Source organism: Phycodurus eques, chromosome 10 (genome assembly GCF_024500275.1).
Source record: "Phycodurus eques isolate BA_2022a chromosome 10, UOR_Pequ_1.1, whole genome shotgun sequence".
In the NCBI taxonomy this organism is placed as follows: domain Eukaryota; kingdom Metazoa; phylum Chordata; class Actinopteri; order Syngnathiformes; family Syngnathidae; genus Phycodurus; species Phycodurus eques.
In genome coordinates this window covers 10,299,017-10,325,536 of record NC_084534.1, presented here as the reverse complement: position 1 = coordinate 10,325,536, position 26,520 = coordinate 10,299,017, and the positions used below count along the sequence as shown (strand labels likewise).

The 26,520-nt window shown below is 40.8% G+C and overlaps 1 protein-coding gene across 17 annotated transcripts in view; it reads left to right on the top strand.

Annotated features, from left to right (window-relative positions):
• cast (calpastatin) overlaps positions 1-26,520 on the top strand; it is a 41,580-nt gene that overhangs the window by 1,570 nt on the left and 13,490 nt on the right. For 3 of the 17 annotated variants that reach the window (XM_061688188.1, XM_061688187.1, XM_061688183.1), the window contains exons 1-12: positions 6,849-7,031; positions 19,022-19,090; positions 20,095-20,220; positions 20,785-20,904; positions 21,981-22,028; positions 22,109-22,210; positions 22,297-22,377; positions 23,159-23,197; positions 24,079-24,180; positions 25,439-25,501; positions 25,580-25,699; positions 26,290-26,400. In XM_061688188.1, the coding sequence (XP_061544172.1) occupies positions 6,957-7,031; positions 19,022-19,090; positions 20,095-20,220; positions 20,785-20,904; positions 21,981-22,028; positions 22,109-22,210; positions 22,297-22,377; positions 23,159-23,197; positions 24,079-24,180; positions 25,439-25,501; positions 25,580-25,699; positions 26,290-26,400 (1,056 nt within the window). In that variant the 5' untranslated portion in view covers positions 6,849-6,956. The other 14 variants (XM_061688186.1, XM_061688189.1, XM_061688198.1 and 11 more) reach the window with 12 other exon arrangements.

Sequence of the window (26,520 nt, the reverse complement as noted above, 5' to 3'; positions counted from 1 at the left end):
TCAGGGAATCGAATCATTGGCAACCGAACTGCTTCTGGATGTCTTAGAAGACGTTTTCATCTCTCATTCGAGCGGGCTTCACCACTTCATGCAACAAGGCTTAGTTAGGACAGCACTAACCAGGCTAGTGCTAACCAGGCTATAGTGCTGTCCTAAGCTGTCGGCACAACAATTAAGGGATGCGTTGACAACTCATTATTTAATTAATCAACAAATATTTGGATAATCGATTCATCGTTTAGAGACCTTCTTTAACCTAAAATTGTCCAAATCGTCCAATTGCAGCTTCTCAACAGTAAGTCCACCATGAAAGCAGACTGATTGTTTGCAATCGTCAGTCAGCTTTAACTTTGGAAAACAATGATAAAAAAAATATTTCTGACATGTTACAGGCCAAACCAGTAACTGAATCAAAATCAATTTATGTTTGGGCACTTTCAATTGAAAATAACATCCTGTTTTTGGATTAAGGGATGGAACGTTATTTTTTTTAATCCGATTAATCGAAAAAAGAAAAAGAAATCGACCGATTAATCAATTATTACAAACCCCAATTCCAATGAAGTTGGGACGTTGTGTAAAATGTACATAAAAACAGAATACAATTACTTGCAAATCCTTTTCAATCTATATTCAATTGAATACAGTACAAAGACAAGATATTTCATGTTCAAACTGACAAATTTGATTGTTCTTTTGCAAGTATTCACTCATTTTGAGTTTGATGCCTGCGACACCTTCCGTAAAAGCTGGGACAAAGCCATGTTTACCACTGTTTTACATCACCTTTCCTTTTAACAACACTCAATAAGCATTTGGGAACTGAGTACACTATTTGTTGAAGCTTTGTAGGTGGAAATCTTTCTCATTCATACTTATTTACAACTTCAGTGGCTCAACGGTCTGGGGTAGCGATACGCCGATATGTTGTTTTTTTATTTATTTTTTTTATAGGCCGATAACCGATAATTGGAGTTGATATTCGTTTTGCGGTAAAAAGGAATATATTGGTGTCAAAAGTTGAAATAATAAAAACTCTAACACGACTTCATTTAAATGCCTTTAAGCACATTTATTAAGCAGGTTTCCCAGTCTTTTTTTTTTTTTTTGCCCCTGTCCCAGTTTTTGGGAGCATTTTGCAGACATCAAAATGAGATAATATTTTCCCCAAAACAATAACTTTCATCAGTTTGAACATGAAATATCTTGTCTCTTTAGTGTATTCAGTAGAATATTGGTTGAAAAGGATTTGCAAACCCAGAGGTGTCAAGTAACAAAGTCCAAGTACTTCGTTACTGTATTTAAGTAGATTTTTATTTTTTTTATTTTTTTATTTTATTTTTTTATTTATTTTTTTAGGTATCTGTACTTTACTTGAGTATTTATTTTTCTGGCGACCTTTTATTTCTACTCCTTACTTTTTAACACAAATATCTGTCCTTTCTACTCCTTATATTTTAAAAAACCTTTTAAGGTTAGCGACGACATGGCATTTTTTAAAATAGACTTTGCCTTCCCCCCCCCAGGACTACAAATACAATTTGTAGTCCTGAAATGTGTATGCCTGTTTAGTTTACTTGTAAATTATTTGTGTTCTTTCTTTGTATTTTTAAAAGTGAACTGTTAAGGTTTTGGATGTGTGTTTAAAAATCACTTGATATTTCAGTGTTTTTTGGGAATATATTTATTTGTGTTCCTTTATTGTTCTCCTTTGGTAGGATCCAAATGGTTGTTCATTGTACAGATAAATGTTAGTTTTTTTCATGGAAAGCAAGACCTCATATTTGCTGGGAAGAACCTTTCACATTCATAGGTAAGAATAATTTTTGGCTGTTTTTTCACATGCTCTGTATTAATAGAAAATGCTTTGATGTTGACAAAAAAGTAAACTTCATGAAAATTGGTGGAAAATTAGCAAGTTATGGTTTATTTTCATACATTGCCTTTAAAGGGAACATTGTCACCACCACATCCAGTTATTTATCTTACATGCATTATAAGATTATTGTTACGAGTATATTAATAGAGGGCCTGCAATGCTTTGGGTGTACCATGACATTTAAAATAAATAAATAAATAAATAAAATTTTAAACTAGCTTGTTAAAAGTCTGGCTCGCTGGCAGTAATTTATGTCACATTTGAGCATTAACATACTATTTCAAACATTTATTTCAGTGGGCAAATAAATGTGGTTGAAGCAAACCTAGCTTTTTTACAATTTTTTAACTAGTTATGTTGGAAATAACTTTATTTCGTACGGTGGACGACTGGTTAGAGCATCTCCCTCACAGTTCTGAAGACCCGGGGTTCAAATCCCGGCCCCACCTGTGTGGAGTTTGCACGTTCTCCCCTTGCCTGCGTGGGTTTTCTCCAGGCACTCCGGTTTCCTCCCACATCCCCAAAACATGCATGGTAGCTTAATTGAAGACTCTAAATTGCCCGTAGGTGTGAATGTGAGTGCGAATGGGTTGTTTGTTTCTATGTGCCCTGCGATTGGCTGGCGACCAGTTCAGGGTGTACCCCGCCTCCTGCCCGATGATAGCTGGAATAGGCTCCAGCACGCCTGCGACCCTCGTGAGGAGAAGTGGGAGAGAAAACGGATGGATGGATAACTTTATTTCAATAATACAAATAAATGCTCATCTTTTTATTCATCCCTACATGTTTTATTTTTGTTTTGTCCATTGTTGACCCCAGAGAAAGCAGGCCAGTCATCTAGAGCGATACAAAAATCTCCCTATATGTATTTTAATATTGGGCTGGAAAATACCAATTTACTTTTTTATTTTTTATTTTTATTATGTATTTATTTAAACAAAAAAACTTAAGTACATTTATAAGTGAGTACTTTTACTTAAAATAGGGAGTGGCTTCAGTACTTTTATTTTTACCAGAATAGTTTTTAGTAGTATCAGTACTTTTACTTCAGTGAAGGAGCGGCGTCTTCTTCTTGCTTATTATTGTGGTGTATCTCTCCCTGTTGACCTCATGTTGTGTGACAATGAGGGCCTGCCACCCTAAATTTGCGCTGTATGTATCTAAAATCCCCTTAAAAACCAGATCGCTTAAGAATCCTTGATTAGCAGGGGCGTTAACGATTGACCGTGACATAGTGGGAAGGGGGGGGGGGTGGGGTAATCTGTATTGATATCTATAAAACAAGTTTATCAAATACTATTTACTTGCTTTCTACCTGTTCATCCTTTCGTCCCTCCACCCTTTATCAGTTCATCCATCTTTCTAAGGTCAGAAAGGCCCAAATGACACAATGAGTGCTGGTGAGAGTGGATGTTGTTCAATCTGTTTGCCTCCCTCTGCTGCTGAAAGCACTCACGCTTAAGGTCACGCTAATAAATGCTACTTTCTCCAATAACAGGCGCGTATGTCGTCTTGAGTCGAGTGGTGCAAAAGGGTAGAATAGCAGATGTGAGGTTTTTGGCTTCTTTGTTCAGTGTTACCCCTTTACTTAGTATACATCATGCATTGTACTGACTCTGAAGTGCATTAAGCTCATCACATATTTCAGCTTCTGACACAATACCCAGTTTGGTCTGTGAATAATAATACTGATGTCAGATGTCGCAAACTAAACATGTGCAACTTCTCTGACTGAAGTCACGAGTCATTTATTATTGTAACACCCAGAACTACGCAGACATCACAAAAACCCAATGTACAGTTTGGGAATGACACACCCACCTTCAGAGAGTGACAGGGAGTTGTTGATATTTCTTCAGCTGAGTTGTGTTGACAAAAAATGCTTCTTAAAGCTGCATGCGTGAATTGCTTCTGCAGAGCTGAGTCATGTTATGTCTGATGCGTCTCTTCATTTAGAGGTGTAGAATAAGCTTACACAGTTCCCGCTATGTGGTGTTAAAAATACACTGTTATCTCTTTAGCACATTAAGCATGAAGCACAAACCTTGTTTAACTAATCTCGCTGACATTGTGACAGTTTCAATCAGAACTAAGCACAATTATTTTGTTCTACTTTCAACTTTTAGTTGTGTTTGGGTTTGATGCGGCCAGTATAGGAATCATCAAAGGAAATGTTTGCAATTTTCATAAGTGTTAAATTTTTAAATGCATACATGGCTAAAACAAATGGGTCTTATCCTTGTCCTGACTTTTTCCTGGCCCATAAATTTAGTTCATTTCTTTATCGTTTCAAATGCGGGATGATAAATTATTATTATTATTATTAATTCTTTACAGTAAACAAGATTCATTATGAAAAAAAAGAGGATATGGCTTATTTTCTTGGTGAACTGGTTGCCTAGACACCCCTGGTCAAATGCCAGGTTATTTGTGATTATTAAAAAAACTGACCAAAATAAATAATTTCAAAACTTTTTTTCCACCAATAATGTTCCCTATAATCTGTACAACATTTTCATTTCCACTGTAACTATATCCATCAACTAATCAGGCACATTTACTTATCTAAGGTTTATTGCTGTATATCCTGTTTTAAGAGGCGACTGCCTTCATACCTTTTTCTTTGTAGCTTTTGCGCTTAGGCGGCAGCTCTCACAAACTATGTGTTTTTAATGATGAAATGAATGTTGGCTAAGTGCTGCAAACAATGCAAGACATAGTGATGACTGAGGCTCTTGATATGCTGAAGACAGCAGCCTGTAAAGAATAACTGCACCACCGAGTGAGTCCTGTTACACACGACACACTTTTACGCCAATATCTGCAATGCCAACAATGCATCAAATTTGATCTTCTCCTGGAACGCTGATCTCCTTTACATTTTCTTGTCTGGAGACTTATCATCAGAGTTGACAACAGAGACTAACTGCAGCATTCATATTGTCTCCCATGGCGCATCAGCTAGTTTGACGGGCTGGGCTGGTTGGGCCGATAGCGTCTGCATGGCAGAGCGTGTGTCATGCTCTCTGTGTCTAAAGAGAAAGACAAATGGGTTGTGACATAACATGTAATGTCATGTTCTCTACATGATTTAGATTTTTTAATAACACGAGTGAACATGCACTAGCACACACACACACACACACACACACACGCACACACTAGCTGAATCAATATACTGTAATTTTCAAGGAATAGATTCAGTTTACAGTGCACTCCGGTTATTTGTAGGAGATAGGGACCAGGCCAGAACCCTGGTAGCAAAAATCTGTAGATAATATAAATATAAATTATATATATATATATATATATATATATATATATATATATAAAGAAGAGGCACACCATGCGCAGAACGCAGATAAAAAAAAAATAATATATATATGATTGATTGATTTATAGGAACTTTTGGGATAAATGTTATATATATATATATATATATATATATATATATATATATATATATATATATATATATATATATATATATATATATATATATATATATATATATATATATATAGTCCCAAAACCCTTGAATAAGTGGGGATAGATACACTGCAAATAAGCATTTGGGGGGTGGGTTCCCCGCAAAAAAGAAAAATTCACAAAGAAAAAAGAAAAAAAGAAAAAAAATTGGAATAAATTACGGGGGAAAAAAGAAAAACAATCTTTGGACAGGTGAATCTGCAGGTGCCGAAGTATGTGGGGGTCCACTGTACTGTGTCTAATTCTATGAACATTTTTATTGGATTATTTTGTGTCTGAATAGTCGTTGACAATGTACACACCAAAGTCTTCCAGCAGAGTTGTGGATACCCTATACCTAGTGTTCCAGCTACAAATAGATCACAGGGTGCAATGACACCCATGAACCATTATGCTATATATGGTAAGCGGGCCCTGGACTTGAGGCTTAAGTGACCAGTTGATCTTGTCTGTTCAAACAGGAGTAGCGAGTTTTAAAGGCATTAATTGTGCAGACAGGCATACGGATTCTATCTCAGTGACTCACGCAAAAGCTGTATTGTGTGCACACTCCACTCAAATACGACCCGAAGAGGCACACCATGCGCAGAACGCAGATAAAAATGCAGACTTTGCACTCACAGTATGTTGAGGTGACAAGTTAAAATTCCTTCTGTTTTTCTCCCTCTCTGTTTGCATGAGTATCGGTTGTTAAAAAAGTAGGTTTGACAAGCTACGTATGAAGCCCTCTCTTTCAGTGTACGCGCTTCACTTAGGTTACTTCATTTTGATTATGGCATTTAAACTATTATAATAGGCGAACTGAATAACTTTCAGTTTTTGAAGTTCTCCTTTTAATGGAATAATATTGTGGTAAAAAAAGGGACAGTTTTGTGTAAAAGTTGAAAGTCAAAATAACAGAAGAGTGTGTGATGTTTGACATCATTCAATTTAGTGAATTCCCACTTTAAAGGTAGTTTCTATAGACTTATTTCACTTTTTACTGAATAACGAAATAAAAAAAAAAAGAGTAGAGAAACTTGACTCTTGACCTTAAGCTTTAGTTTGGCCAAGTTAGCCTAGTCTACAGAGTAAATTTAGTTTGTGTCAGTGTGAACTATGCAGGTGGAATTAAAATCTACCGCCTCCCATTATTGTTGTCAGTTTTATAATAGTTAGTTGCGTGACCTGTGTGTGTTTGCTCAAGTCATGGATATTATCATACAAATGGGTGTGTGCGTGCCACTTTATAATCGTCTTGGAAAGCTATCACAGTGTTTGAGAAGTTGTTTAAAAAAATAGTTATATCATATGCACATCCATGTTCATGGAGGCAAGCATATAATGTGCACGAGTGTGTGTGTGCATCAGATAAATGTATGTTGGCTCACTTCACTTTTAATCCCAGTGAGTTAAAGCTCAGCCTCTTGCACATGCGAGCCTCCCCTCCTACCCGCCGACCTCGTTCCACCACGCCCCGCTTCCTCGCAGACCCCTCCCTCTTTCCCTCCCTGCGTGTTGGAAACATGCTGCGAGCCAAGAGACACGCCAGCGACTGACAGACAAACATTCACGCGCATACACACACACAGAGGCACCATCAGCCAACATGGGCCAGATACTGAGCTGGATCCGAGGCCCCCGTGAGACCCCGACCCTGCAGGGTGTTGCCGTGGAGGACCAGGTGTGTGTTAATGTGTGTCGATGTGCGCGAGTGCTTGTGCCATGAAATGTCCCTCGCAACCTACTGAAAGTATCCACGTGTGTTTTGTTTTGTTGCTGTAAATCAGCCTGCAAAGAGAAAGGCACAAAGGTCGCCTTGCAGTGTGTTGTCTTACTGCGCTCTCTCACGGAAGAAAACAGCTGGCACCGGTCCAAGACCGACCTCACTCCCTGCTTGCGGAATGTGGAGCTCCTGGTCAGCCCTTCAAGCTCAATATGTGCCTTTTCAAGCAGTCAGATATTAAATCAATCCTGGAATAAGGCCTTCGCTGTTTGCTTCCATTTGCTAAAGGCACACAAGCAGGTGTGTGTTGTGTTTGGTTCCCTTTTACACAGATTGTCGATACTGAGGAAAAGGCTTTGAGTCCTTGGAGAGTTTTAGCGTCTCGCCCAAATAGCATTCTCATGTGATAATGTGCTGCGATTTAGCAATCTGAATGGGTGTCTTGCCGGTCTTAAGCTTAAATGTTCTTTTTCTTCTGTGTGTGACGCGTAACCGTAGCGCGGTTGACTTTTAGAACACGGATTTGCACGAGTGTGTTGGGATTATATAACAGATCCGCTTTGGCTATTCTGCTGTCAGTACTTTATTATCCGAGCTGTGTTTGTTTACGTGTGACCGGTTAAATGCATCCTGGGACTGCCATCGCTTTCATTGGAAGGTTGTTGTGCTGAGGTTCAGTTCCCAATCCCACTGGCCCGGAAGCATTTTCATTGCAAGGACGGGAAACGGTCACTGGGAAAACACAGCTGGATGGCACATGCACGAGCATCAGACCAAAGTCCGAAGATGATAAGAAGGGCGCAGATCCATTAAAGGTTGACAAGATGTTTTTTTAATTTTTTAATGTTCTTTTATGACCTTATACCTCCAAGGGTGGGATCAGCGACTAACTCCTCCTACTTGCATTACCCCTGATACTAATTGCATCACGATACAGCGGAAATTGATACGTTACAAGAAAAACATTGTTACATGTTGCTTAATGATGTTTTAGCCCATACTGCAAATTTTGAATTCATAAGTAATTGCCATCACTATTGCAACAATAGATAACCTGTTCAGAAATCACAATTGGGGTCTGACCACACAAGTTTGTAATTCAATTTGTTTGAGGTTAGTTTTTTGCTGAATGGATGAGATTAACAACTATCTATGTGTAATTTAACATTATGTAATGCAAAAGCGAATTGGTGCAAATGCTGTATGTTTTCTTATGGAGTAAATGATTATGATTTGCACTGAATGTCGGTGTGTATAAATACACAGGACTCAGCCAGAATTCAACCGCACTTTGACTACAGATCCAAATATTGCTTGCAGGCCACGTCTGTCATCTGAGATCAAGTTCACAGGCTGAAGGGCTTACCTGTTTTGTTTTTTTATTTTTTTGCTCCTCCTCTGTCTGTTTGCATCTGCCTTGCTTGGCGTGAGGCAGCTGTTTGTCTTGATATCTAAGCAGAGGAAATGAAGACCATCCAGGAGCTCTTCGCTTACTGGAAATGTGTTGTAGTCATTGAGATTCTTGGTTTTAGACTTCAATAAATCATAATCGCATGAACGTGAAACAAGTTGTTGATGACATTTCAACAGCGGTGTTCGATCATGCGCTACTTTTCACAATGGCTGACACATTATAACTTAATATCTTGAGCTCGTTAAAAGTTGTGTGCGCTTCCCAGAAGGTGATAGACTGACAGTTGGAGGGTGAGTTGAAGTGAAGGGCAGCAAACTCGGGTGGGGGTGTATGGGGCTAAATTTAGAGCAGGCAGAGCAAAAGACACCTATAAAGCGGGAGGTTATAGATACACATGGAAACTGGAGATGTTTCGTTGCTGAATTAAAGCTTCCATTCTCCTGTGGGCCTTTCTGTGAAGCCTTCGGTTGCTCTCAGCTGTGAATGTGAGTGTGAATGATTGCCTGTCAGTCTGTGTTTTGTTTGTCCGGCAGCATGTTAGCAGGCCATGTGGGACCCTATCACTTTTCATTCTGGGGTAGGAGGGAATAATTTCATTGTGACTCAAATGTCAAAAAGAGAAAATAAAATTCCTCTAACCAAAGTGGAAACATTATAGTGCACCATATATTTTTCTTCTGTCAGTATGTTACTTAGATGACTACTTTCTAGTTGATGGAGGATGATCAAGTGGTTCTTAACCTTGTTGGAGGTACTGAGCCCCACAAGTTTCATCCACACATTCACTGAACACTTCATAATGGGAAAAATAAAATGTGACAATATTTTATTTGTGCACAAAATGAACCATGCAATAGTTGTACACACCTAACTCAATGGCTATTTACTGCAAATCAATGTAATTGTTGAGATTGCCTTAAAGAATGAAGTTTAGGAATGCTCGGCTTCCCCTTGGCAAGTGCCACTTTCATATCATTTTCATATCATTGTCTGGTATGTCTGGCGGTATGGGCAGGGGCCAGGTCCTGCTGGAAGATGAAAGCTGCATCTCCATACAGATCCTCAGCAGAAGGAATCATGAAGTCCTCTAAAACATTCTGGTAGGCTGTTGCGGTGGCCTGGATTTAAGAAAGCAGAGTTCACCAACACCTGCACTGGACATTCCACCCCACATCATGACAGAGTGTGGATATTTCGCACAGGACCTCAAGCAGCTTGAGTTCGGTTCTACACCCGTCTTGTTCCAAACCCTTGGACCTTGATTCCCGAATGAAAAGAACACTTCACTTTCATCTGAAAAGAGGACCTTGGACCATTGGCCAACAGTCCAGTCCTTCTTTTCCTTGGCCCAGTTGAGACTCTTCCTACATTGGCTCAGGCTCAGAAGTGGCTTGACCTGAGGAAGCCGACAGTTGTAGCCCATCTCCCGGATGCGCTTGAATGGGGTGGTTTCTGAAGCGGTGACTCCCGCCTCATTCCACTCTTTCTGAATCTCCGCTAGATTCTTGAATCTTCTGTTTGATGATCCGCTGAAGCCCACGGTCATCTCTTTTGCCGGTGCATCGTCTTCTGCCACATTTTGTCCTTCCACTAGACTTTCAATTCATATGCTTGGACACAGCACTCTGTGAACAGCCAGACTCCTCAGCTATGAACTTTTGTGGTTTACCCAGCCTATGGAGTGTATCAATGATGGTCTTCTGGCCAGTTGTCAAGTCTGCAGTCTTCCCCATATTGAACCCAACTGAGACAATTGAACTAAACTGAAGCAATTTAATGACACCTGGGGAAACCTGTGCTTTGAGTTTAGTAGATGTTTAAAACATTTACGGCCTGCAGAATTTGGGCTGATTTCTTGACCGTATTCATCCATCCATCCATTTTCTGAACTGCTTATCCTAACTGGGGTCGCGGGCGTGCTGGAGCCTCTCCCAGCTATCTTCGGGCAAGAGATGGGGTACACCCTGAACCGGTCGCCAGCCCATCGCAGGGCATATATAAACAAACAACCATTCACACTCACATTCACACCTACGGACAATTTAGTCTTCATTCAACTTACTACGCGTGTTCTTGGGATGTGGGTGAAAACCGGAGTACCCAGAGAAAACCCACGCCGGCACGGGGAGAACATGCAAACTCCACACAGGCGGGGCTGGGATTTGAACCCCGGTCCTCAGAACTGTGAGGCAGATGTGCTAACCAGTCGGTCACCATGCCGCCTCACAGTATTCCAATTTTTTTTTATGAGCTGGAAACCCAAATTATGTAAAAATCAACAATGTCATTGTAATTGTTTAAATTCTGGGCCCTGAATCGATAATCTATGAAAGTTAAAATTTTTGAATGGAATTATGGTAGTAATGAAACTTTTCCATGATATTCAATTTTTTTGGAAAGGGTCTGTATATATTCTACAAATCCAACAATATAAACATCCAACAACTCTTTATTCGGGTAACATAATCCTTTCACTAACTCACCACACAAATTCAAGAGTGGAACAGAATATAAGAGTTGACTTAAAAATGTACACACACAGAATCAGGATCATAAAGTCTGCTGTAATGACTCCATGAACACGTAAACACCAACTCCTTCATATCAGAGGCTAAATGAATCCCTAAGCTGCTGCAATTTGTCTACAATGAACAAAGAAACCTGTGAAACCTGACATGTAATTAATGTAATATAATAGAACCAACATAAGAATCTGCTTCCACCATTGTTTTTATTCTTATTTTTAACATGTTTCTGTTGGATTTGTTTTCATATGAATGAAAAACTAAAGCCAAAATTAAAAGACTAAATCTTTGCACATGTGCTTTCGTCACAATGGAAGCCCAAAAAATTTGACTATGATGATATTGCATGATGCTGTGCCAGCTGTTAGTGCCGTGTTTTGCTTTGCATGTGAAGGCATGCCCACTCACGGCAAATATTCACTTCCTGTTCATGTTTAGTTTGTTCTCCTCCTAACAGGAAGTTGCAATGCTGTGTTCCAAAGTTAGTCGTTTTTGTTTGGCATCCATTTTGAGTCACTGAAGCCTGGTGTCATTAGAAAAGCTGCATTTGTCACTTTTTCAATGTTTCCGCACCATCGACTCAATTCCGGTTTCTTCTACAGGAGAAGACATTTTAGTGTGCTGTTTTTAAAAGTTCCAACACAAAAATAAAATTTGGCAGCCTTCTGTGAGATGTTTTGACTACATTATCTAAACTATCATTTCAATCCTTTGGCACGCATGGTTACCAGGCTCTGAGACTAAAAACCTTCTGGATGGGCGGGGCCAGGGTCTGCTTTGGTTCATTAGTTGACAACACAGATAAGTGGTGTCAGAGGTTACCAAGTAAGACATTGGGATCCAGTATGAGCATGCAGTGTTGTCTTTCTGAGTCACGCTTGCTCTTTGTCGCAGTCAAAAGCAGAATGAGAGGCTCTGTGGTCTCATTTGGTGGAGCGAAGCTGTTCAAGTAGATTTACTCTACTCAGATCCCAAAACTGATATTTCTACCAGGACGCAGACATGGCTATCTTACTCTTTGTCCTTTTAAGGGGATTTTTTTTTTTAGTTCATCAGAATAAAAGTCGAATAGTTCAGACACTAGGGGGAGCCTGTTGAATGTAGAGGCAAGCTTTTCCCTAAATTTTTCCTTTTATAATCCAGGCTATAATTTTGAGTTTTCTAATCATCTCCAAGATGAATGTCAGGCAAGTTTATTCTTGTGTTGTGTTCAAGATGTAACCGCGTGTTCACCTACAAAATTTAAAATGTGCACATACACTTACTGGCCACAACATTAGGTACGCTTGCACATTCTCTTCATCACAGCCGTCCATTGTCTTCACCACGGCCTCATAATTGTCGCTGGAGTCCATCTTAGCTGACTTTGAGCGCGAGGCGGCCGGTAACCCCTGGACTGGTTGCCAGCCAATCACAGGGCACATGTACTGTAAATAAACAACCATTCACACCAAGGGACAATTTAGAGTCTTCAACCTAACGTATGTTTTTAGAATGTGGGAAAACATGCAAACTCCACACAGGAAGGCCAGAGCCTGGACTGGAACCCCCGACTTCAGAACTGTGAGGCGCCTGTGCCAAGCACCACACACAGCCAACCGCTGTACCAAGCGCATTCTGATCAGATCCATTGAAAGACAAAAATGCCTTCACAAAGTTTTGATACTACCAGAGGCATTTATTTAACAAGAGGTGTATCCTTGTGATTCTAGTTGAAAATGAAATATTCTTCATTCCCTGGCCAAATGTTATTTGGTGAATGGGTAAGAACAAAGTGGCAAAAGACTGTAAGATGTTTACTATTAAAAAAAAACAACTAAGTTGACTAGTATTTATAATTATTTCGTACACTAGTGCACGCATACTGACAGATGAAGACAATGTCTTTTTAAAGCCTGCTGAATATATAACAACAGTGTAAACTAGAGTGTTTATGGTGAAGAGCGAAAATAGCCCCAAAAGTCTGTGATGACAGACATGGCAAGCCGACACGGAAGAGGGCTCACTTGATTGTCACTGAGTATTATTTGACACAGGGAGGTGCTGCTCTCCGTGGCAATCCCTTCTCAATACGTTCAAGTCGCTAAACGGATTTCACTTTCCAAAGCAGGCAGCGTGCAGAGCAGAGGGAGCCTTTCCGTGCAAACGTTTCTGGTCATTCTTATGCAACATAACTGGCTACTGATCAGAACTTTCCTGTGGGTTCGGGGGGTTATTCGCTTATGCGTTGAAGTTCTGTAAAGGCCAGAAGAAACATGTCTGAACTGGACATGTCTGTTTATGTCCTGAGTCCATACTTTGTATTTTTAAATGAATCTTTCTGTTCACCCCCATGTTGTGTTTGGGTTGGGTTGGGTGAGGACATCATGTGATAGGATCCGCCTCCTCCTTTTTTCTTCTTTCCAACTGCACACACTCGGTCTCTGTTTGAGCAGCTATGTAGTCTAGATTCCAGAGCAGTGAGTCTATCAGTCACACCCAGATACACGGCAGCTTCTGCTTCTTTCTTTCGTTCTGTGTCTTCTCTCACATCTATTTACACACAAACCTTCCCTGCATGTCTGCTATTGAACTGCCACCTCCCTATTGATAAAGCCCTGCACAGGCCCAGCCCAAAGGTTCCCCCCTCGACTTGCTTTATTTATTCATTTTCCACGCAGGCTATGACAAGTGGGCGGTTCTGCATCGGCCGGACTGTCCAATCTTCTTCACCCTGAAACCAGCTGCTGTGCTGGTCTCAGGGTGAAGGGGAGGGCCCTGAGACATGCCAGCCAGTTGTGCACTTCCTAAAGGGTGGAGCAGCAAATTGTGCTATCTGGGCGTGTGTTTTTAGACGTGTTCATGTATGTGCGTGTGTGTGTGTATGTGCATAAATGTTGATTAAAAGTGTTTGCTCGAGAGAGAGAGGATCCAAGGTGACACAACCTGAAGAGAACGCCTTGGCCGTGCATACGACACGTTACATCGAGGATATAATTCCAAAAGCAAACCTATGGTATGTATGTGGACTGCATTTCTCTTTGTTAAATGTGTGTGTTTGGGCGGGTGGCAGGACTTCCTGCCGTTTACCTGTCAACACTTTTATGGCTGTCATGTGGAAGATCGTTTGTCAACAGTATGCTTGTGCTTTTAGATAAAGTCTGCAGCGTGTCAAGCTATCGGCGCTGAAAGCCTTCACAGCATAACACGGCAGTGCTGTTCTATTAATATACTGCATGTGTCATCATGGTCAGAAGGTAATTTTTGTTGACCCAAACATGATCTAAAACCATTAGTTGAGGTTTCATTGTCTCCAAGACTGATATGGACCTCTGCAGACCTCCTACCAAAGTAGAACAATTCTTATTGAGATGAGCAACAAATTAGACACGTTCACTGAACAATCTCCCCGCTTATGCCTGTATATTATTATCCCTGCAATTTTCACCCAAACAATTGGGAAATGTTGTTGTCTTTAAGAAAAAACAAATGCATCACAGTGGTTAAGAAGTTAGACTGTCTGCCTCACAGTCAAGAGGTCCCTGGTTCGAATCTTGCCTTGGGCCTTCCTATGTGAACTTTGCATGCTTTCCCCTTTGCTGGTGTGTTATTTTTGCGGGTGCTGCAGCTTCCCAAATTACAAAACGTGTATCTTTGCTTGATTAAGGACTCAAAATAGGTGCCAAGGAACTCCGGTGAATTGAGGTGAGGAGCTTCATTTTCACAGTAGTAGTGCTTTGTAGTTTTGAGCAGGGCTCGGTCCCTATCCACAGAGAGTAGTGGGGGAACACTGTACTATTGCCTATCTTTTACTGGTTGCAATGAGTCCCAGCCACTTCATTTGACGAAAATTGTTATTTACGACTATTACGACTGTCTCTTTGTTCGTGACAGGTAGAACACTGAAATAATCTTGCAATAGATGCTAATTGGTACAGTTACCCTTTGTATCCACCTGTTGCCATTCCTATACTTACAGTAAGTACAGGACGGTATTGGTGTCCTACGAGTGCATCGGCTTTGTGTTCAACGAAACGGGCTCAGATTTCAGACAGGCTGAATAACCCAATGAATGAGATTGTCTATTTACTTTCTGTGACATTTTTGTTTGGTGGTGTGCTGTGAGATTTTTCTCATGTAAAGTATGCGCCATGGCTGGAAAACACTTCATATCGTACAGCGCAGTGCGATACTGCTGTTTACTTGGTTTCCTCCACTGGGTAGGAAATCCAGTGCATCCAGTGTATTTCTACTCCAGCACAGAGCCTGGCAATACTGCATCATTAACTCCAATCCTTTCACTCTTCTGCCCCTCACTCGTCTCGCCTTTAATACCGTGATGATGCACACCACTCTTAATTCTCATCTCTTTTCGCTGCCAGCTCTATTTTAAAGTCGTGGCGGCAGCTAGAGAAGCAGCTGCTGCCGTTAAAAGTACACGTGTCAGTCCGAAGCCCGAGATTAGTCATCAGTTCTCAAAACAGGCTCGACCTTAAACTGCACATTTGTGTTAGGCCTGGGCCTACAACTGCATTGTTTGTGCACTGACCTTTTTGCCTCACGCTATGTATTTGATAGCTCACAGGTTGATCGCGTGACATTTGACGTTGTCTGTCCATTACACCCACCGAAACTACGGCACAAACTATGTACAGGTATATATTTTGACATTTGGTCTCCCCTTGTTGGCATGAGAATATCGTCACTCTTATGATGTCACTGTTGAAGCCATTAGGTAGAAACTCGTTCCTTTTTTGGGCGCACATCTGTGCTCTGATTTAAACATTTTGGGTACTTTATTTAGTAAGATACTGTTTTCGTGAGGTGTGTGCATGGGTGGACGAGGGATGAGGAATGTAGGAATGCTGCAGGTGGGAGTCACAGCACACCAAGAAGCCTGCATAGAGTTTGGGTGGGTTTTCAGCAGAGCTCAACATTCATACTCCCAGCTGAAACGGTTAACAACAAAACAATCAGCCCACATTTTACTGTACAAATAGGGTAATTCGTAAAATGTTTGGTTGGCCAAATAACAAATGTCATGAGAAACAGGCACTGCGCGGCTACCTGATTTTAGGATCCTAGCCACTGGCCGCACGCTGTAAAAAAAAAAATTAGGTGTTGGCTCAAAGTTTAAAACGAAAAGATGTGAATATTTCCACGGATATTTTGAAGGTATTTCAATTCAGCTGGCGTTGAGTATATGTAACAAAACATGTCTAAATAGAGATACTGTAACTCACTTTGTTTTGAGTTGAGCAAACACCCCTTGTTTTACAGTGTAGGGTGACGTGTACAATTCCGACTGAGTCGGAATTTATAAAGCTCGCGACACGTAAGGCCAGAGTTGAGTGCTGCCAGCGCTTCCCAGCCTTACAAACGTACAACAAAACGTGCACAGGTAGCGTTTTACATGGGAAGCATGTCGGGCTTGTAAGATTGGTCTGCCTTGCTGAATTGGCTTCAGGAAGAGGGTGTGATTAAATATGTGGGGTGGACGGATAGATGTCATGTCTTATTGAATCTGAGTGGCTAACAGTGCTATCTGCGCCCATGTCAGTAACTGAATCATAATCCATTTGTTTGTGCATTTTCTACAATATCAATTTGAAATAATGTCCTGTTTTTTTTAAGAAAGGGATGGAAAATATTTTTTAAGCCAATTCATCGCTCAATCAAAAAACAATTGTCAGATTAATCTATTATTAAAATAATTGTTAGTTGCAGCCATGGTTTTAAGAATCCAAAACGTGTGCACAAATAAACACATCTTTGTGGTTATCACATAAGTATCAAATATCCCCTTGAGCGTCTTGTAATGGGATTAGTTTTTCTTCAACATGAACTCATCATCATCAAAATATTGCAGTCTGTTGAATCCTGTTTCACATGTAAGTTCAGTCAGCACATTTTCAGTAACTTAGCAACAATGTTACTTACTGTAATATCCTGAACCACATGACTAACCATGTGTCAGGGTGATGTGCTGGGTGAGTTGACATTATTATCGTCTTGCTTCTCTATAAGCAGCTTTATTTGTGTCATCATCGCTAGTAGAAAAGTAACAAACATTACCCTGCTATTGTGTTGCTGTTGAGACAAAGTGAGGATCAACAACGCATGTGACCAAGCTTATGACCCACTTTGTGTTGCACACAACGGCGGCGTGAGGCAATCACTGACTCTGCTAACTGTACCAAGTGAACAGCCCTTGAGACGTCTGCAATATTGCAACAGAACGGTTTCACCAGCCTGATTCATCTCCTCCAGTTCACGCACCAGAGTTAACAGATGAGCTACCACAGATAAAGAACAACTGAATGATAATGTACCAATATTTAAAATAAAGATTGGGAACTGACTTTATTTCCTTGACTGATAACCGGTCAACAATGAACTCCATCCAATCGAAATAATTTAGAATGCCCAACCTGAATTTATCACGGTTGCGATTACATTAATTCTTTGTTTTCATGAACATTTATTTGTAAAAGAGGATCATCCAGAAACTATGGAGGGCAAAAGGAATTAACTACACTACATACTGGAACCAATCTAGAAAAAACTGTACATCCAATATTTTTTTTCCACCTGTCAAAATTGCAAAGACATGGTTGTTTGCCATGTTTTTTTTTTTTTCACTGAATAATGCAATGTGTAGTCGTAATATTTACGGGTCAACTTCAAACTCCAGCTCACCCGTTAACCTGAATAGGATATGCGGTCGAAAATGAATCGATGAGCTGGGAACTTTTAATTGGCACTCGTCTTCCTTCCTCATACTGTATGTGGATGCTCACTCACTGTTGTTTGTCAGAATAGCTACATTTAGCATCCATTTGCAAAACACCCACATCAGCTGTCTTGGCAGGTTCACTCCTTAAAAGATGTAACTGCATGGGAACCCTCCAAAACTGCTATTTCATCTTGAAGTGTTGAATTCAGCATATGGTTGACTGATTCGTTTTGTTTTGCAAGGCACAAAACAAGTTCTGCAACGAGTTGAGGGTAATGTAATGTTCTCAAACTGGATGGGTCAGGTCTTTTCACAAAACACGGGGTTGGACTGCAGTGGCTCTCTGCTTAATTTTTTTACTGGCACCCTATGAACGAACCTGGCACTGTTACTGGGCTCCACCTAGAGACTGCTCAAAGCTGAGGGACTTTGTTACACCTAGTATTGTGTGTGTGTGTTGTTGTTGTTGCTTTTGTTATTGTTTGGGTTGACATCAACAGAATGCTGTTTATTGGCTCGCCTCATGTACTGTCACCAGTCAGCCACTGAAGCTCAGTTACGAGGGTCAATAAGACATGAGAACAATAGGTTGACCCCAGGTATAAAACAAAAATTGACTTGTATAAAATCACAATAAAAATAGATTTGTCTTAATAGGCAAACTGCACATGGTCTGTCGGATTAGTTGGACAAGTAGAGAGGTTGTTTACCACAGCTGACACATTAACACAATAATATGATGGGATGGAATTCATTCAAGGAGCAAACATTAATTTCATGAACATGGAAATTGTTATTACACACATTGCATATCAGTGACTAATCTAGAAGAGAATAATGTGTCCCCCGCGCCTCAATGTGCTCTTTCTTGTTTGTGCATGGTTCAACAAAAGAGACACACCTCATAGTCACACATCAAACTGGGTGCAATGACATCACCACGCAGGTCATTGTGTTTTCTGCAGCCCTCAAGCAACAGTCTTACCTCGTGAGAAATTTCTCTCCATCAACCAGAGCTGCCTGTTGTCTGATTTATTTGTTTTTGTATATTTTGGTGTACGTTTGCTTTGTTTTGTTGCTGACTTCGACGTTACTTTTCAGCTATTCAGATTTTGCAAGGATTGCTCCGATCCAAAGATGAATTGCTTGGTGTCTTTTGTCTTAAGTTTTAAATTGTTATTATTTTTTTTAGGTTTGTTTTGTTTTTTAGTATGTTTGCTTTTTCCTGTATGCATAACGTGTGTGTCTTTGTGTGTGTGTGTGTGTGTGTGTGTGTGTGTGCGTGTCTTTGCAGTCGCAGCCCAGCCAGGCCACACCGAAACCAGCAGCTCAGGCCTCCACTGTGACGCCTTCTCAATTTGAGGTACCAAAACTCTTTAATAACCACCATGCTCTTATCTAAAGTGTCACTTTCTCAAATTTTCACTCACTGACAGTGACGGGATTGTTGTCTCGATGACCTCTGACCCCGCCGCTTATGTGGACTATGTGTAGTATTGTTACTGCTTTTCCTGTTCAGTACCAGATATTTTAATAGCGATGTCTTAAGATGAAAGAGGGAAGCACTCTAACTCTGAAATTAAATGTCTCTTTTTCTGGCATTTGAGCATGTGAGGGGAACAACCAGTTTCTCAGTCAACAGGAAGATATTTAACTGTTGTTTTGTTTTTATTTTTTATTTTTTTAACAAAGACTTTTTACTAACTTAGATTTGTCATTGCTGATATGAACTCCAGGACTTAGACAAGGTAAAATATTTGACCGGTAAACAGTCTAGTTTTTCATATTTACTTGTATACAGTATGTTGTCTGTTGCTTTGGATGAGTTTGCTGAGTGATTGGCTCAAAGTGTTTTCTGCAGCACAATCAGGGAGCTACTCGTGTATTCAGTCTTGTTTTGGTTCATATAAAGTCCCCTTATGTCTCGTCAATGTTGCATTGACAATAAAGGTTGGAATTCATATGAATTCTTGTTGTAGACATAGCTTTTTATTTATAGACATGGTTTAAGCCATCGTTTACTTTAAGGTATAAGGGACTGTGACCTTCGCATCCCCCTTTAATGCCTCTTCAGCTACAAATCCTTTGGATGACACGTCGTCTTGAATATCAGCTGAGTGGTGACCTCAGAACAGCTGCTTTGCTGGAATACTGTATGTTATGAAAACGGACAGAGATGTAGATCTCAGTCAGCACTTTAAGGAAGATGAAAACATGCCATCCAAATTTATTCGACAATATACATACACTGCCACATCTCAAGCCATAGACTGTTAATTGAGCTAATGTATGCGTTTGGGTCATGAGCATTCAGTAAGCCCTAATTGAGGGCAGATGATGGACATCTTCACTCCTGGTGCTTTTCAGAAGGCATCATCAGGATCCACTATGGCGGCTTCAAAGCCTGGTGGAGTTACCACAGCGAAAGGTGGCACCACTACAAGTACTTCCATCAGGACCGCGGAACAGGGGGTTGCTAAATCTAAACTCGAGGTAGACTGACACTAAGTGATAACCTGGAAAGCGGAGGGGTGGAGCTTCAGTGTGTCCGGAACTTCCTGCTTCCTTCTTCTGGTGTTGCTCGCTCATCTGGATTCCATTTACTGGCTTTTTCTTTCCACGTGTGTTGCCTCAGCTATCGCCACATCATGACCTCTCACCTGTGTCCCAGTGTTTGCTACAGCACATTACTCACTCCTCTGTCTTCACTTCTGGTATTGGAGGCTTTCCCGCAAGCTTTCGAGCTGCCTACACATGTAACCTCATGGCGTCCAATAAACACTTGCTCCTTGGTTTGTAGACTAACACCATACCCACTGTTATTGACATGTCGTCTGCTGGGTCAACTGTTGTCAACATGACATTGTCTGGGACGAGGGGCAGTCCCAAAATGATGTCGAAGGTAACTGTTTCATGTTGGAGCTGAATGGGTGACGGATGGGTGCATTTTGTTGCTTTATGTGTCCAACGTTATTCTGAAAGAGTTTTCCATTTTGGATCTTTTGACGGAATGCACAATGTGTGTTTTTAAGTAATTGGTATGGTTTGGTTTTATAGACACCACCTGTCTCCACTATAAAGTCTTCTACTGCTGCTACTGGAACGGAGGCAACCGCGGCAGCAGCAGCTAATGCTGCCATGTCGACATCTAAAGGCTCGCCCAAAAACACAGCCAAGGTATACTTGTCCATTTATGGTCAGGGTGCCAACTCTTGTGTGTCATGGGTTGCATTGCAGTTATGGCTTCCATCAGAGGGGTCGGTGGAGGTTTCTGAGCTAACGTTTTGCCACTTGAAAACCGATGGAGCTTATTCCCGTTCTGCCTTGGTGCCCTTTGGCTCTTTATAAACAGCACGAAAATTCGTGCCACTAGGGGGGTGGCCATCTGGGTGGACAGCGGACACCCTTCGGTCTAGGCCCCTGGCCAACCCCTGGCTCTGCCCCTGCATCGCACATGTTTTTTTCTTCTTCTTTTTGTTCTTTTTTTCTCTCAACACAAAACATTGCTACAATCAAAGGTCGGGCCATGGTAACGTTTGTATCCAGTAGCGTTGATTTGACAAGATTAGCCCAAAGATCGTAAAAGAGGGGATACGGTGACACCGTAATATAATGCCGTGCGATGTTGCCACTGCTCCGACCGAGACGTGGCAGGATTTTATGGTAGTAGTGGGACGTAGTGCCTGATCCAGTCATTAGATACACCTGCAAAGACTAATCAAGTATGAAAGCTGGATACAGATTCTACAACCACAAAGATAAAGCAGAGACTAAGAGGCATTCATTTACAGTATGTTTATTATTGTGCGTGTAGTTTGCAGTGTAGGACGGTATTGCATTTTACTCAAGATTGTTTCCAAAATATATTGGTTTCTAAACTACAACTAGGCAGCACTGTGGTATGCACGCCTACCACAAAATCAAGGAGAGGTTTTGGGTTCAAATCTATGACCTTTCTGTATGGACTTTGCATATTCTCCCTGTTCTTGTGTGCTTTTCTCCGGGTACTCCGGCTTCCTCCCACATTCCAAAACATTGGGTTAGGTTAAATGAATACTCTAAATTGTTCATAGGTATGAATGCTTGTTTGCCCGTAGATGCCCTGTGATTGGCTGTTCAAGGTGCACCACACATTTCACCCTAAGTCAGCTAAATATAGTTGGATAAATGGATTTCAACGTGGTGGAAACCTTTTTGTGTTGAATGTCTCATCTTATGAAGGCCTATGCACTGATTTCGATTCTTGTTTGCAGGTCCAAGTGGAAGTTTTTCCCCAAGCAGAAACAATCGGGGCCAAAGAGGTGAACAGGCATTAATCTGCTCTGGAAAGCATGTTAGTGTGTGGCTTGCTTCAGTGTGCTCAATTGTGCGGTATGTTCAGGCACCTCCAGTAGATCCATTTGACGCCTTGGCCAGTATACTCCCACCAGTTGATCCAGTCACTCCTAAACAACCTATATTCACTGGGCCTGAGGTCAAAGAGGTACACTATGTTTCTGTAAAAAGATGAGATGTCTGATTGCACTGCATGGCACTGGTGTGAGTAACTGCGTGTTGCACGTGTCACAGCATGACGTCACATCCGAGGAGGCTCACAAGTGTGGAGAAAGAGACGACACGCTGCCTCCGGGTTACAGATTTGAAAATATGGTCAGTCCAATGTAAAATGCTTCTAAATTTACCACTTGTTCACCTTCTGAGAACAGAGTTGTTGTTTTTTTTTTCTTTCTTTTTTTTAATAATAGTGTAGCACTAAGATCTAGCACACAGAGGGTTGGATTTTAGCAGATTAGCTGTCATGCCTGTTTATCTTTCGACCATCTTCTAACTATTGCCAGTTTATTTAAGAACGGTCTGCATGAGCACAAATCGCATAGTACGGGTGCATCTCGATAAATTCGAACATTGTAGAAACGGTTCAGCGGGAGAATTCAAAAAGGGAAACACATACAGAGTCATTAAACTTGCGGGAAAATACTTTTCAGAAGGCCAATTGCTTCCTAATTAGTTATTGCTGTATGAAAAATCATGTTCACAATCTTAATAGTTTTTTTGAGATGGTGAATTGGGGGTTTTCACTAGCTGTACATGAGAATCATCAAACGTGAAAAATAAAATCACCAAATATTTCACTGTGTAGTGAATCTATACAATGCACGAGTTTGCCTTTTCAATTAAACTACTTAATAGAATGAATTTATCTATTTCTTGACATTCTAATTTATTGAGACATGCGTATATCACTAGTGCAAAACAATGCTCATTACAACAAATTGATAATTTGGGGGGAACAAAGAAAACATCTACTCTAAAATTAAAACCATATGATTTACCAACAACAAAATACTAATTAAATAATAGGTTTGTGTTGTTTTCTATGAACTGAACATTTCCTTTATTTTTTTTCACTGAATACAATTGTAATTTTTAGGCTCCACTCCCTGCAGATGCCATACCTAAGGATGTTCCTGTAAGTGGCTACCATTATACATACACATCACTCTTATAAATAGTTTTATGTGTAGACCCAGTCAAACACCCGAGCATGAGGATTGTTGCATCGCATTGCATTTCTGTGTGTTGTGTTGTTACAAGCCGCTCAGTAACCACCTTCCCAACTGGATCTTGTTGGCTCTTGTCCTACATCCACATACACAATCGGCCAAAAGTATTAAGACGCACATCCTAATCAGTGCATGAATCAGTCAGGGGTTGACCTCCACACCTTAGTTCCCTCTGCATCGTAATTCCTAAACAAACTTCATATATTCTTAGGTTTCATGTCCTATAGTTCTGATGGCCAGATGTCCAACCAAATACTCTTACACATGTAGTGTGGAGTGCTTTCACCTATGCAGACACACACGCACACACATAACCACGAAGTTCACCCCTTACTTCACCCGTTAACTCTATACTGGTGGCCATCACCGCCTCATTTCCTATTTCGCACACTCCCACTTTGTCATCTTGTGTTGCAAAACACTCCTTTCTTCAGTCTCATGATCTTCACCACTCCTTTTCTTTCTCCAATATCAGTTCTGTGATTTTAAGCTTTGGTGTTTTCAATGCATGTGCTAAAGCAGTTTTGTGTTGTGTGTGTAATTCCAGGTAGTTTTTTTTTTTTTTAGACCGCTTTGCCTCTTGATGGAATTTGATGGGTGTGTCTGTACGTTTCCTACACTCCTGATCTGTTTGTTCGGTTTGAGTTTTGTTCTTTTGTTTACGTGTGGTCAGAAATGCCCTCTAGTGGAGAATTAGAAGCACTTTAGGATTATTCTCGACAGACTACTACTTGCTGCTTGAAGAAAATGTATGCTGCGATAATGGTAACTGTGTATTTCTCCTCAGAAACCACTGAGCACAGATGAGGCCTTGGATTCCCTTTCAGCGGGTTTCATGACATCAACTGTTCCAACTGCACCCAAAATGCAGGAGGTCAGAGTGTTTATGGCACGTAGCACTGCACTTAGGAATGTTGAACTAAGCTCCCAAAGTTACTTTAGCGGACATATCGTGCATTTCTTTGTCTGTGACAAGCCTTTGTCGAAGTAAACCAAGGATAAACGAATCACAGCACCCTTAACATTGACTTTTAACACCTTGTTTAAAATCACTTGTTTTTGAGTGGGCGGTCCTCGCTCATGGAAATAAACAACTAATAAACCCTGTACCTGCAGCGCCCATGCTGAGTACAACTTATTTCCATGATGACGAGAAGCGGACCTAAAACGTGGCTTCCTTGGTAAACACAAAAAACTAGTGTGAACTGCAAATTGCATCAAGACAGTGTTGAATTATATTCACTCGTAGGGGCAGCACTTTATCACTAAACCACCGAACTACACTGAGCAATTAGTGTAGCGGATCCACGCATGTGATGTATGCAGCGGACAAAAACTAATTGACAACTTCACAAAGTACCGAATGTGCCGCTTATCGGAAGCTGAAAGCACTGTTGATTAATGCTCATCTTGGCATCCAACAAGTCTCAGTGCAGCTCCGCTTACCTTTTAGCTTCAACTTACTGCAGTGTTTTATAATGTGGCAAATTTCGCTTGGAAGTGGTCGATCGTCACCCAGCTTAGCTTCCAAGTCATGGGTGGAGAAACTTGGTGCAGGAAGGTTATTACGTAAATTAGCCCCGCTGTTACATCACAATCCGACAAAATTTTGAACGGCTCGCTCACAGATATTTTTGAGAACTAGGCAGCCAGTAACAAAAGATTTACTGGGTTGTTTTGATTTCACGCTTGATGGATGGGCAGGCAAGAGACACAACTATTTGTAACTAAGCAATTCCTCAAAGTAGAGTGAATGTACCTTTTTTTCCTTATACATATTTTAAACTCATACTCCATAGCATTATGTACAGTACACGTCAGTTGTTTTGGTTGTCGACTTAGACGTAGTGTAATGTCGCTGACCCTGAATGTGGGCCAATCTGGTGATTGGCGGTTGCGACGCCATCGAATATGAAAGGAAAGGAACAAAAGAACATTTCAGATGAAAGACTAAAAGGGACATTTAAGCATGACCGTTGGCTCAGGTCAGCGAGTCTGTGTGTGGAGTGCTTGGGCGTGAGTTGTAGCCAACATGAACGTGCATTCTGTTACCGCTTGTGGTAATAAACCGACTGAAGTACATCAAGTGACTGTGCCATCCTCGACCACATACGAGGGCATAACAGTGTTACCTTTTCTTATCTCAGAAAAAAGACTATGCCGCTGCCTCATCTGCTGCCCCGTGTTATGTTGCACCGCCACTTGTGAAGGTAAAGAAAGATGTTCAGATTCATGACTCGCATCACTTGTTTTGCATCTTCATCCCCTCTTGTCGCTTGTGTTTGCAGAAAGTTGACGTCCCCGCACCTGATCCTTGCGTAGCGGTCCGTCCTCCAGCTGATAAAAAAGCCAAGATGGAAGTGGATAACTTTTCGTTGACAGCTGGAATTCCCAATGCTCCTGTCAAGGTGCAACACTACTACTGTAACCACGATGGCACTATCATATAATTCCAGATGAATAATCCAAGTCTATTTGTTTGTTTGTCAGTGTGAAGGAAAGTCAAGGCGCCACTTTGCAGATCAATGTATTGTGTTTGTTTATGTACAATGAATATATCATGTCACAGGAACAGTGAACTGAAAATGACTATTATATCGATTTTATTGTACGTATGTGGTTGAGCATCATTAGTGTTACTGCCCTGAGGTGTCTTACTTTAAAAAAGTGAACCGGAGCAGGACGCAGCCATGTAAGTGCAAAAGAGATTAGCTGTTTGTGAAGGTGTTCAGTTGTTAATTGAAGTGATTAGTGGAAAAAATAGTCTTTAGGTCAATTTGCACAGTTTTAAACGGTGGTTGGTACTGTTCCACTCCAGTCCTGTCGGTGGCAGTAATTACATTACAAACTAGTTGCCAACTTTTAAATAAATGAAGGTGGTGAAGCCATTGTTGCTTTGCTCATAATCCACCATTCAATTATTATTATTTTTTAAATCATATAACTATAATGCTCGCAACTATTGTTAACATGTTCCGTTTTGTTTCCTGGTGTGTAGAAAGGTGTGTGCGTGGCTCCTCCCCCTGCTGAAGTAGAAACCAAGATGGACAAAGCTTCTTCTGTTTTTTCTCTGGAGGCCGGGCTGGACACAAAACCTAAAACAGATGAGGTCAGTGGACATTCATTCGATTCCCTGCACCTCATCGTGCTACTTTTCCAGTACGTTACACTATATTCCACGTAAGACTAATAAAGTAACTTTATTTCCACTGTGTGTGTGTATGTGTGT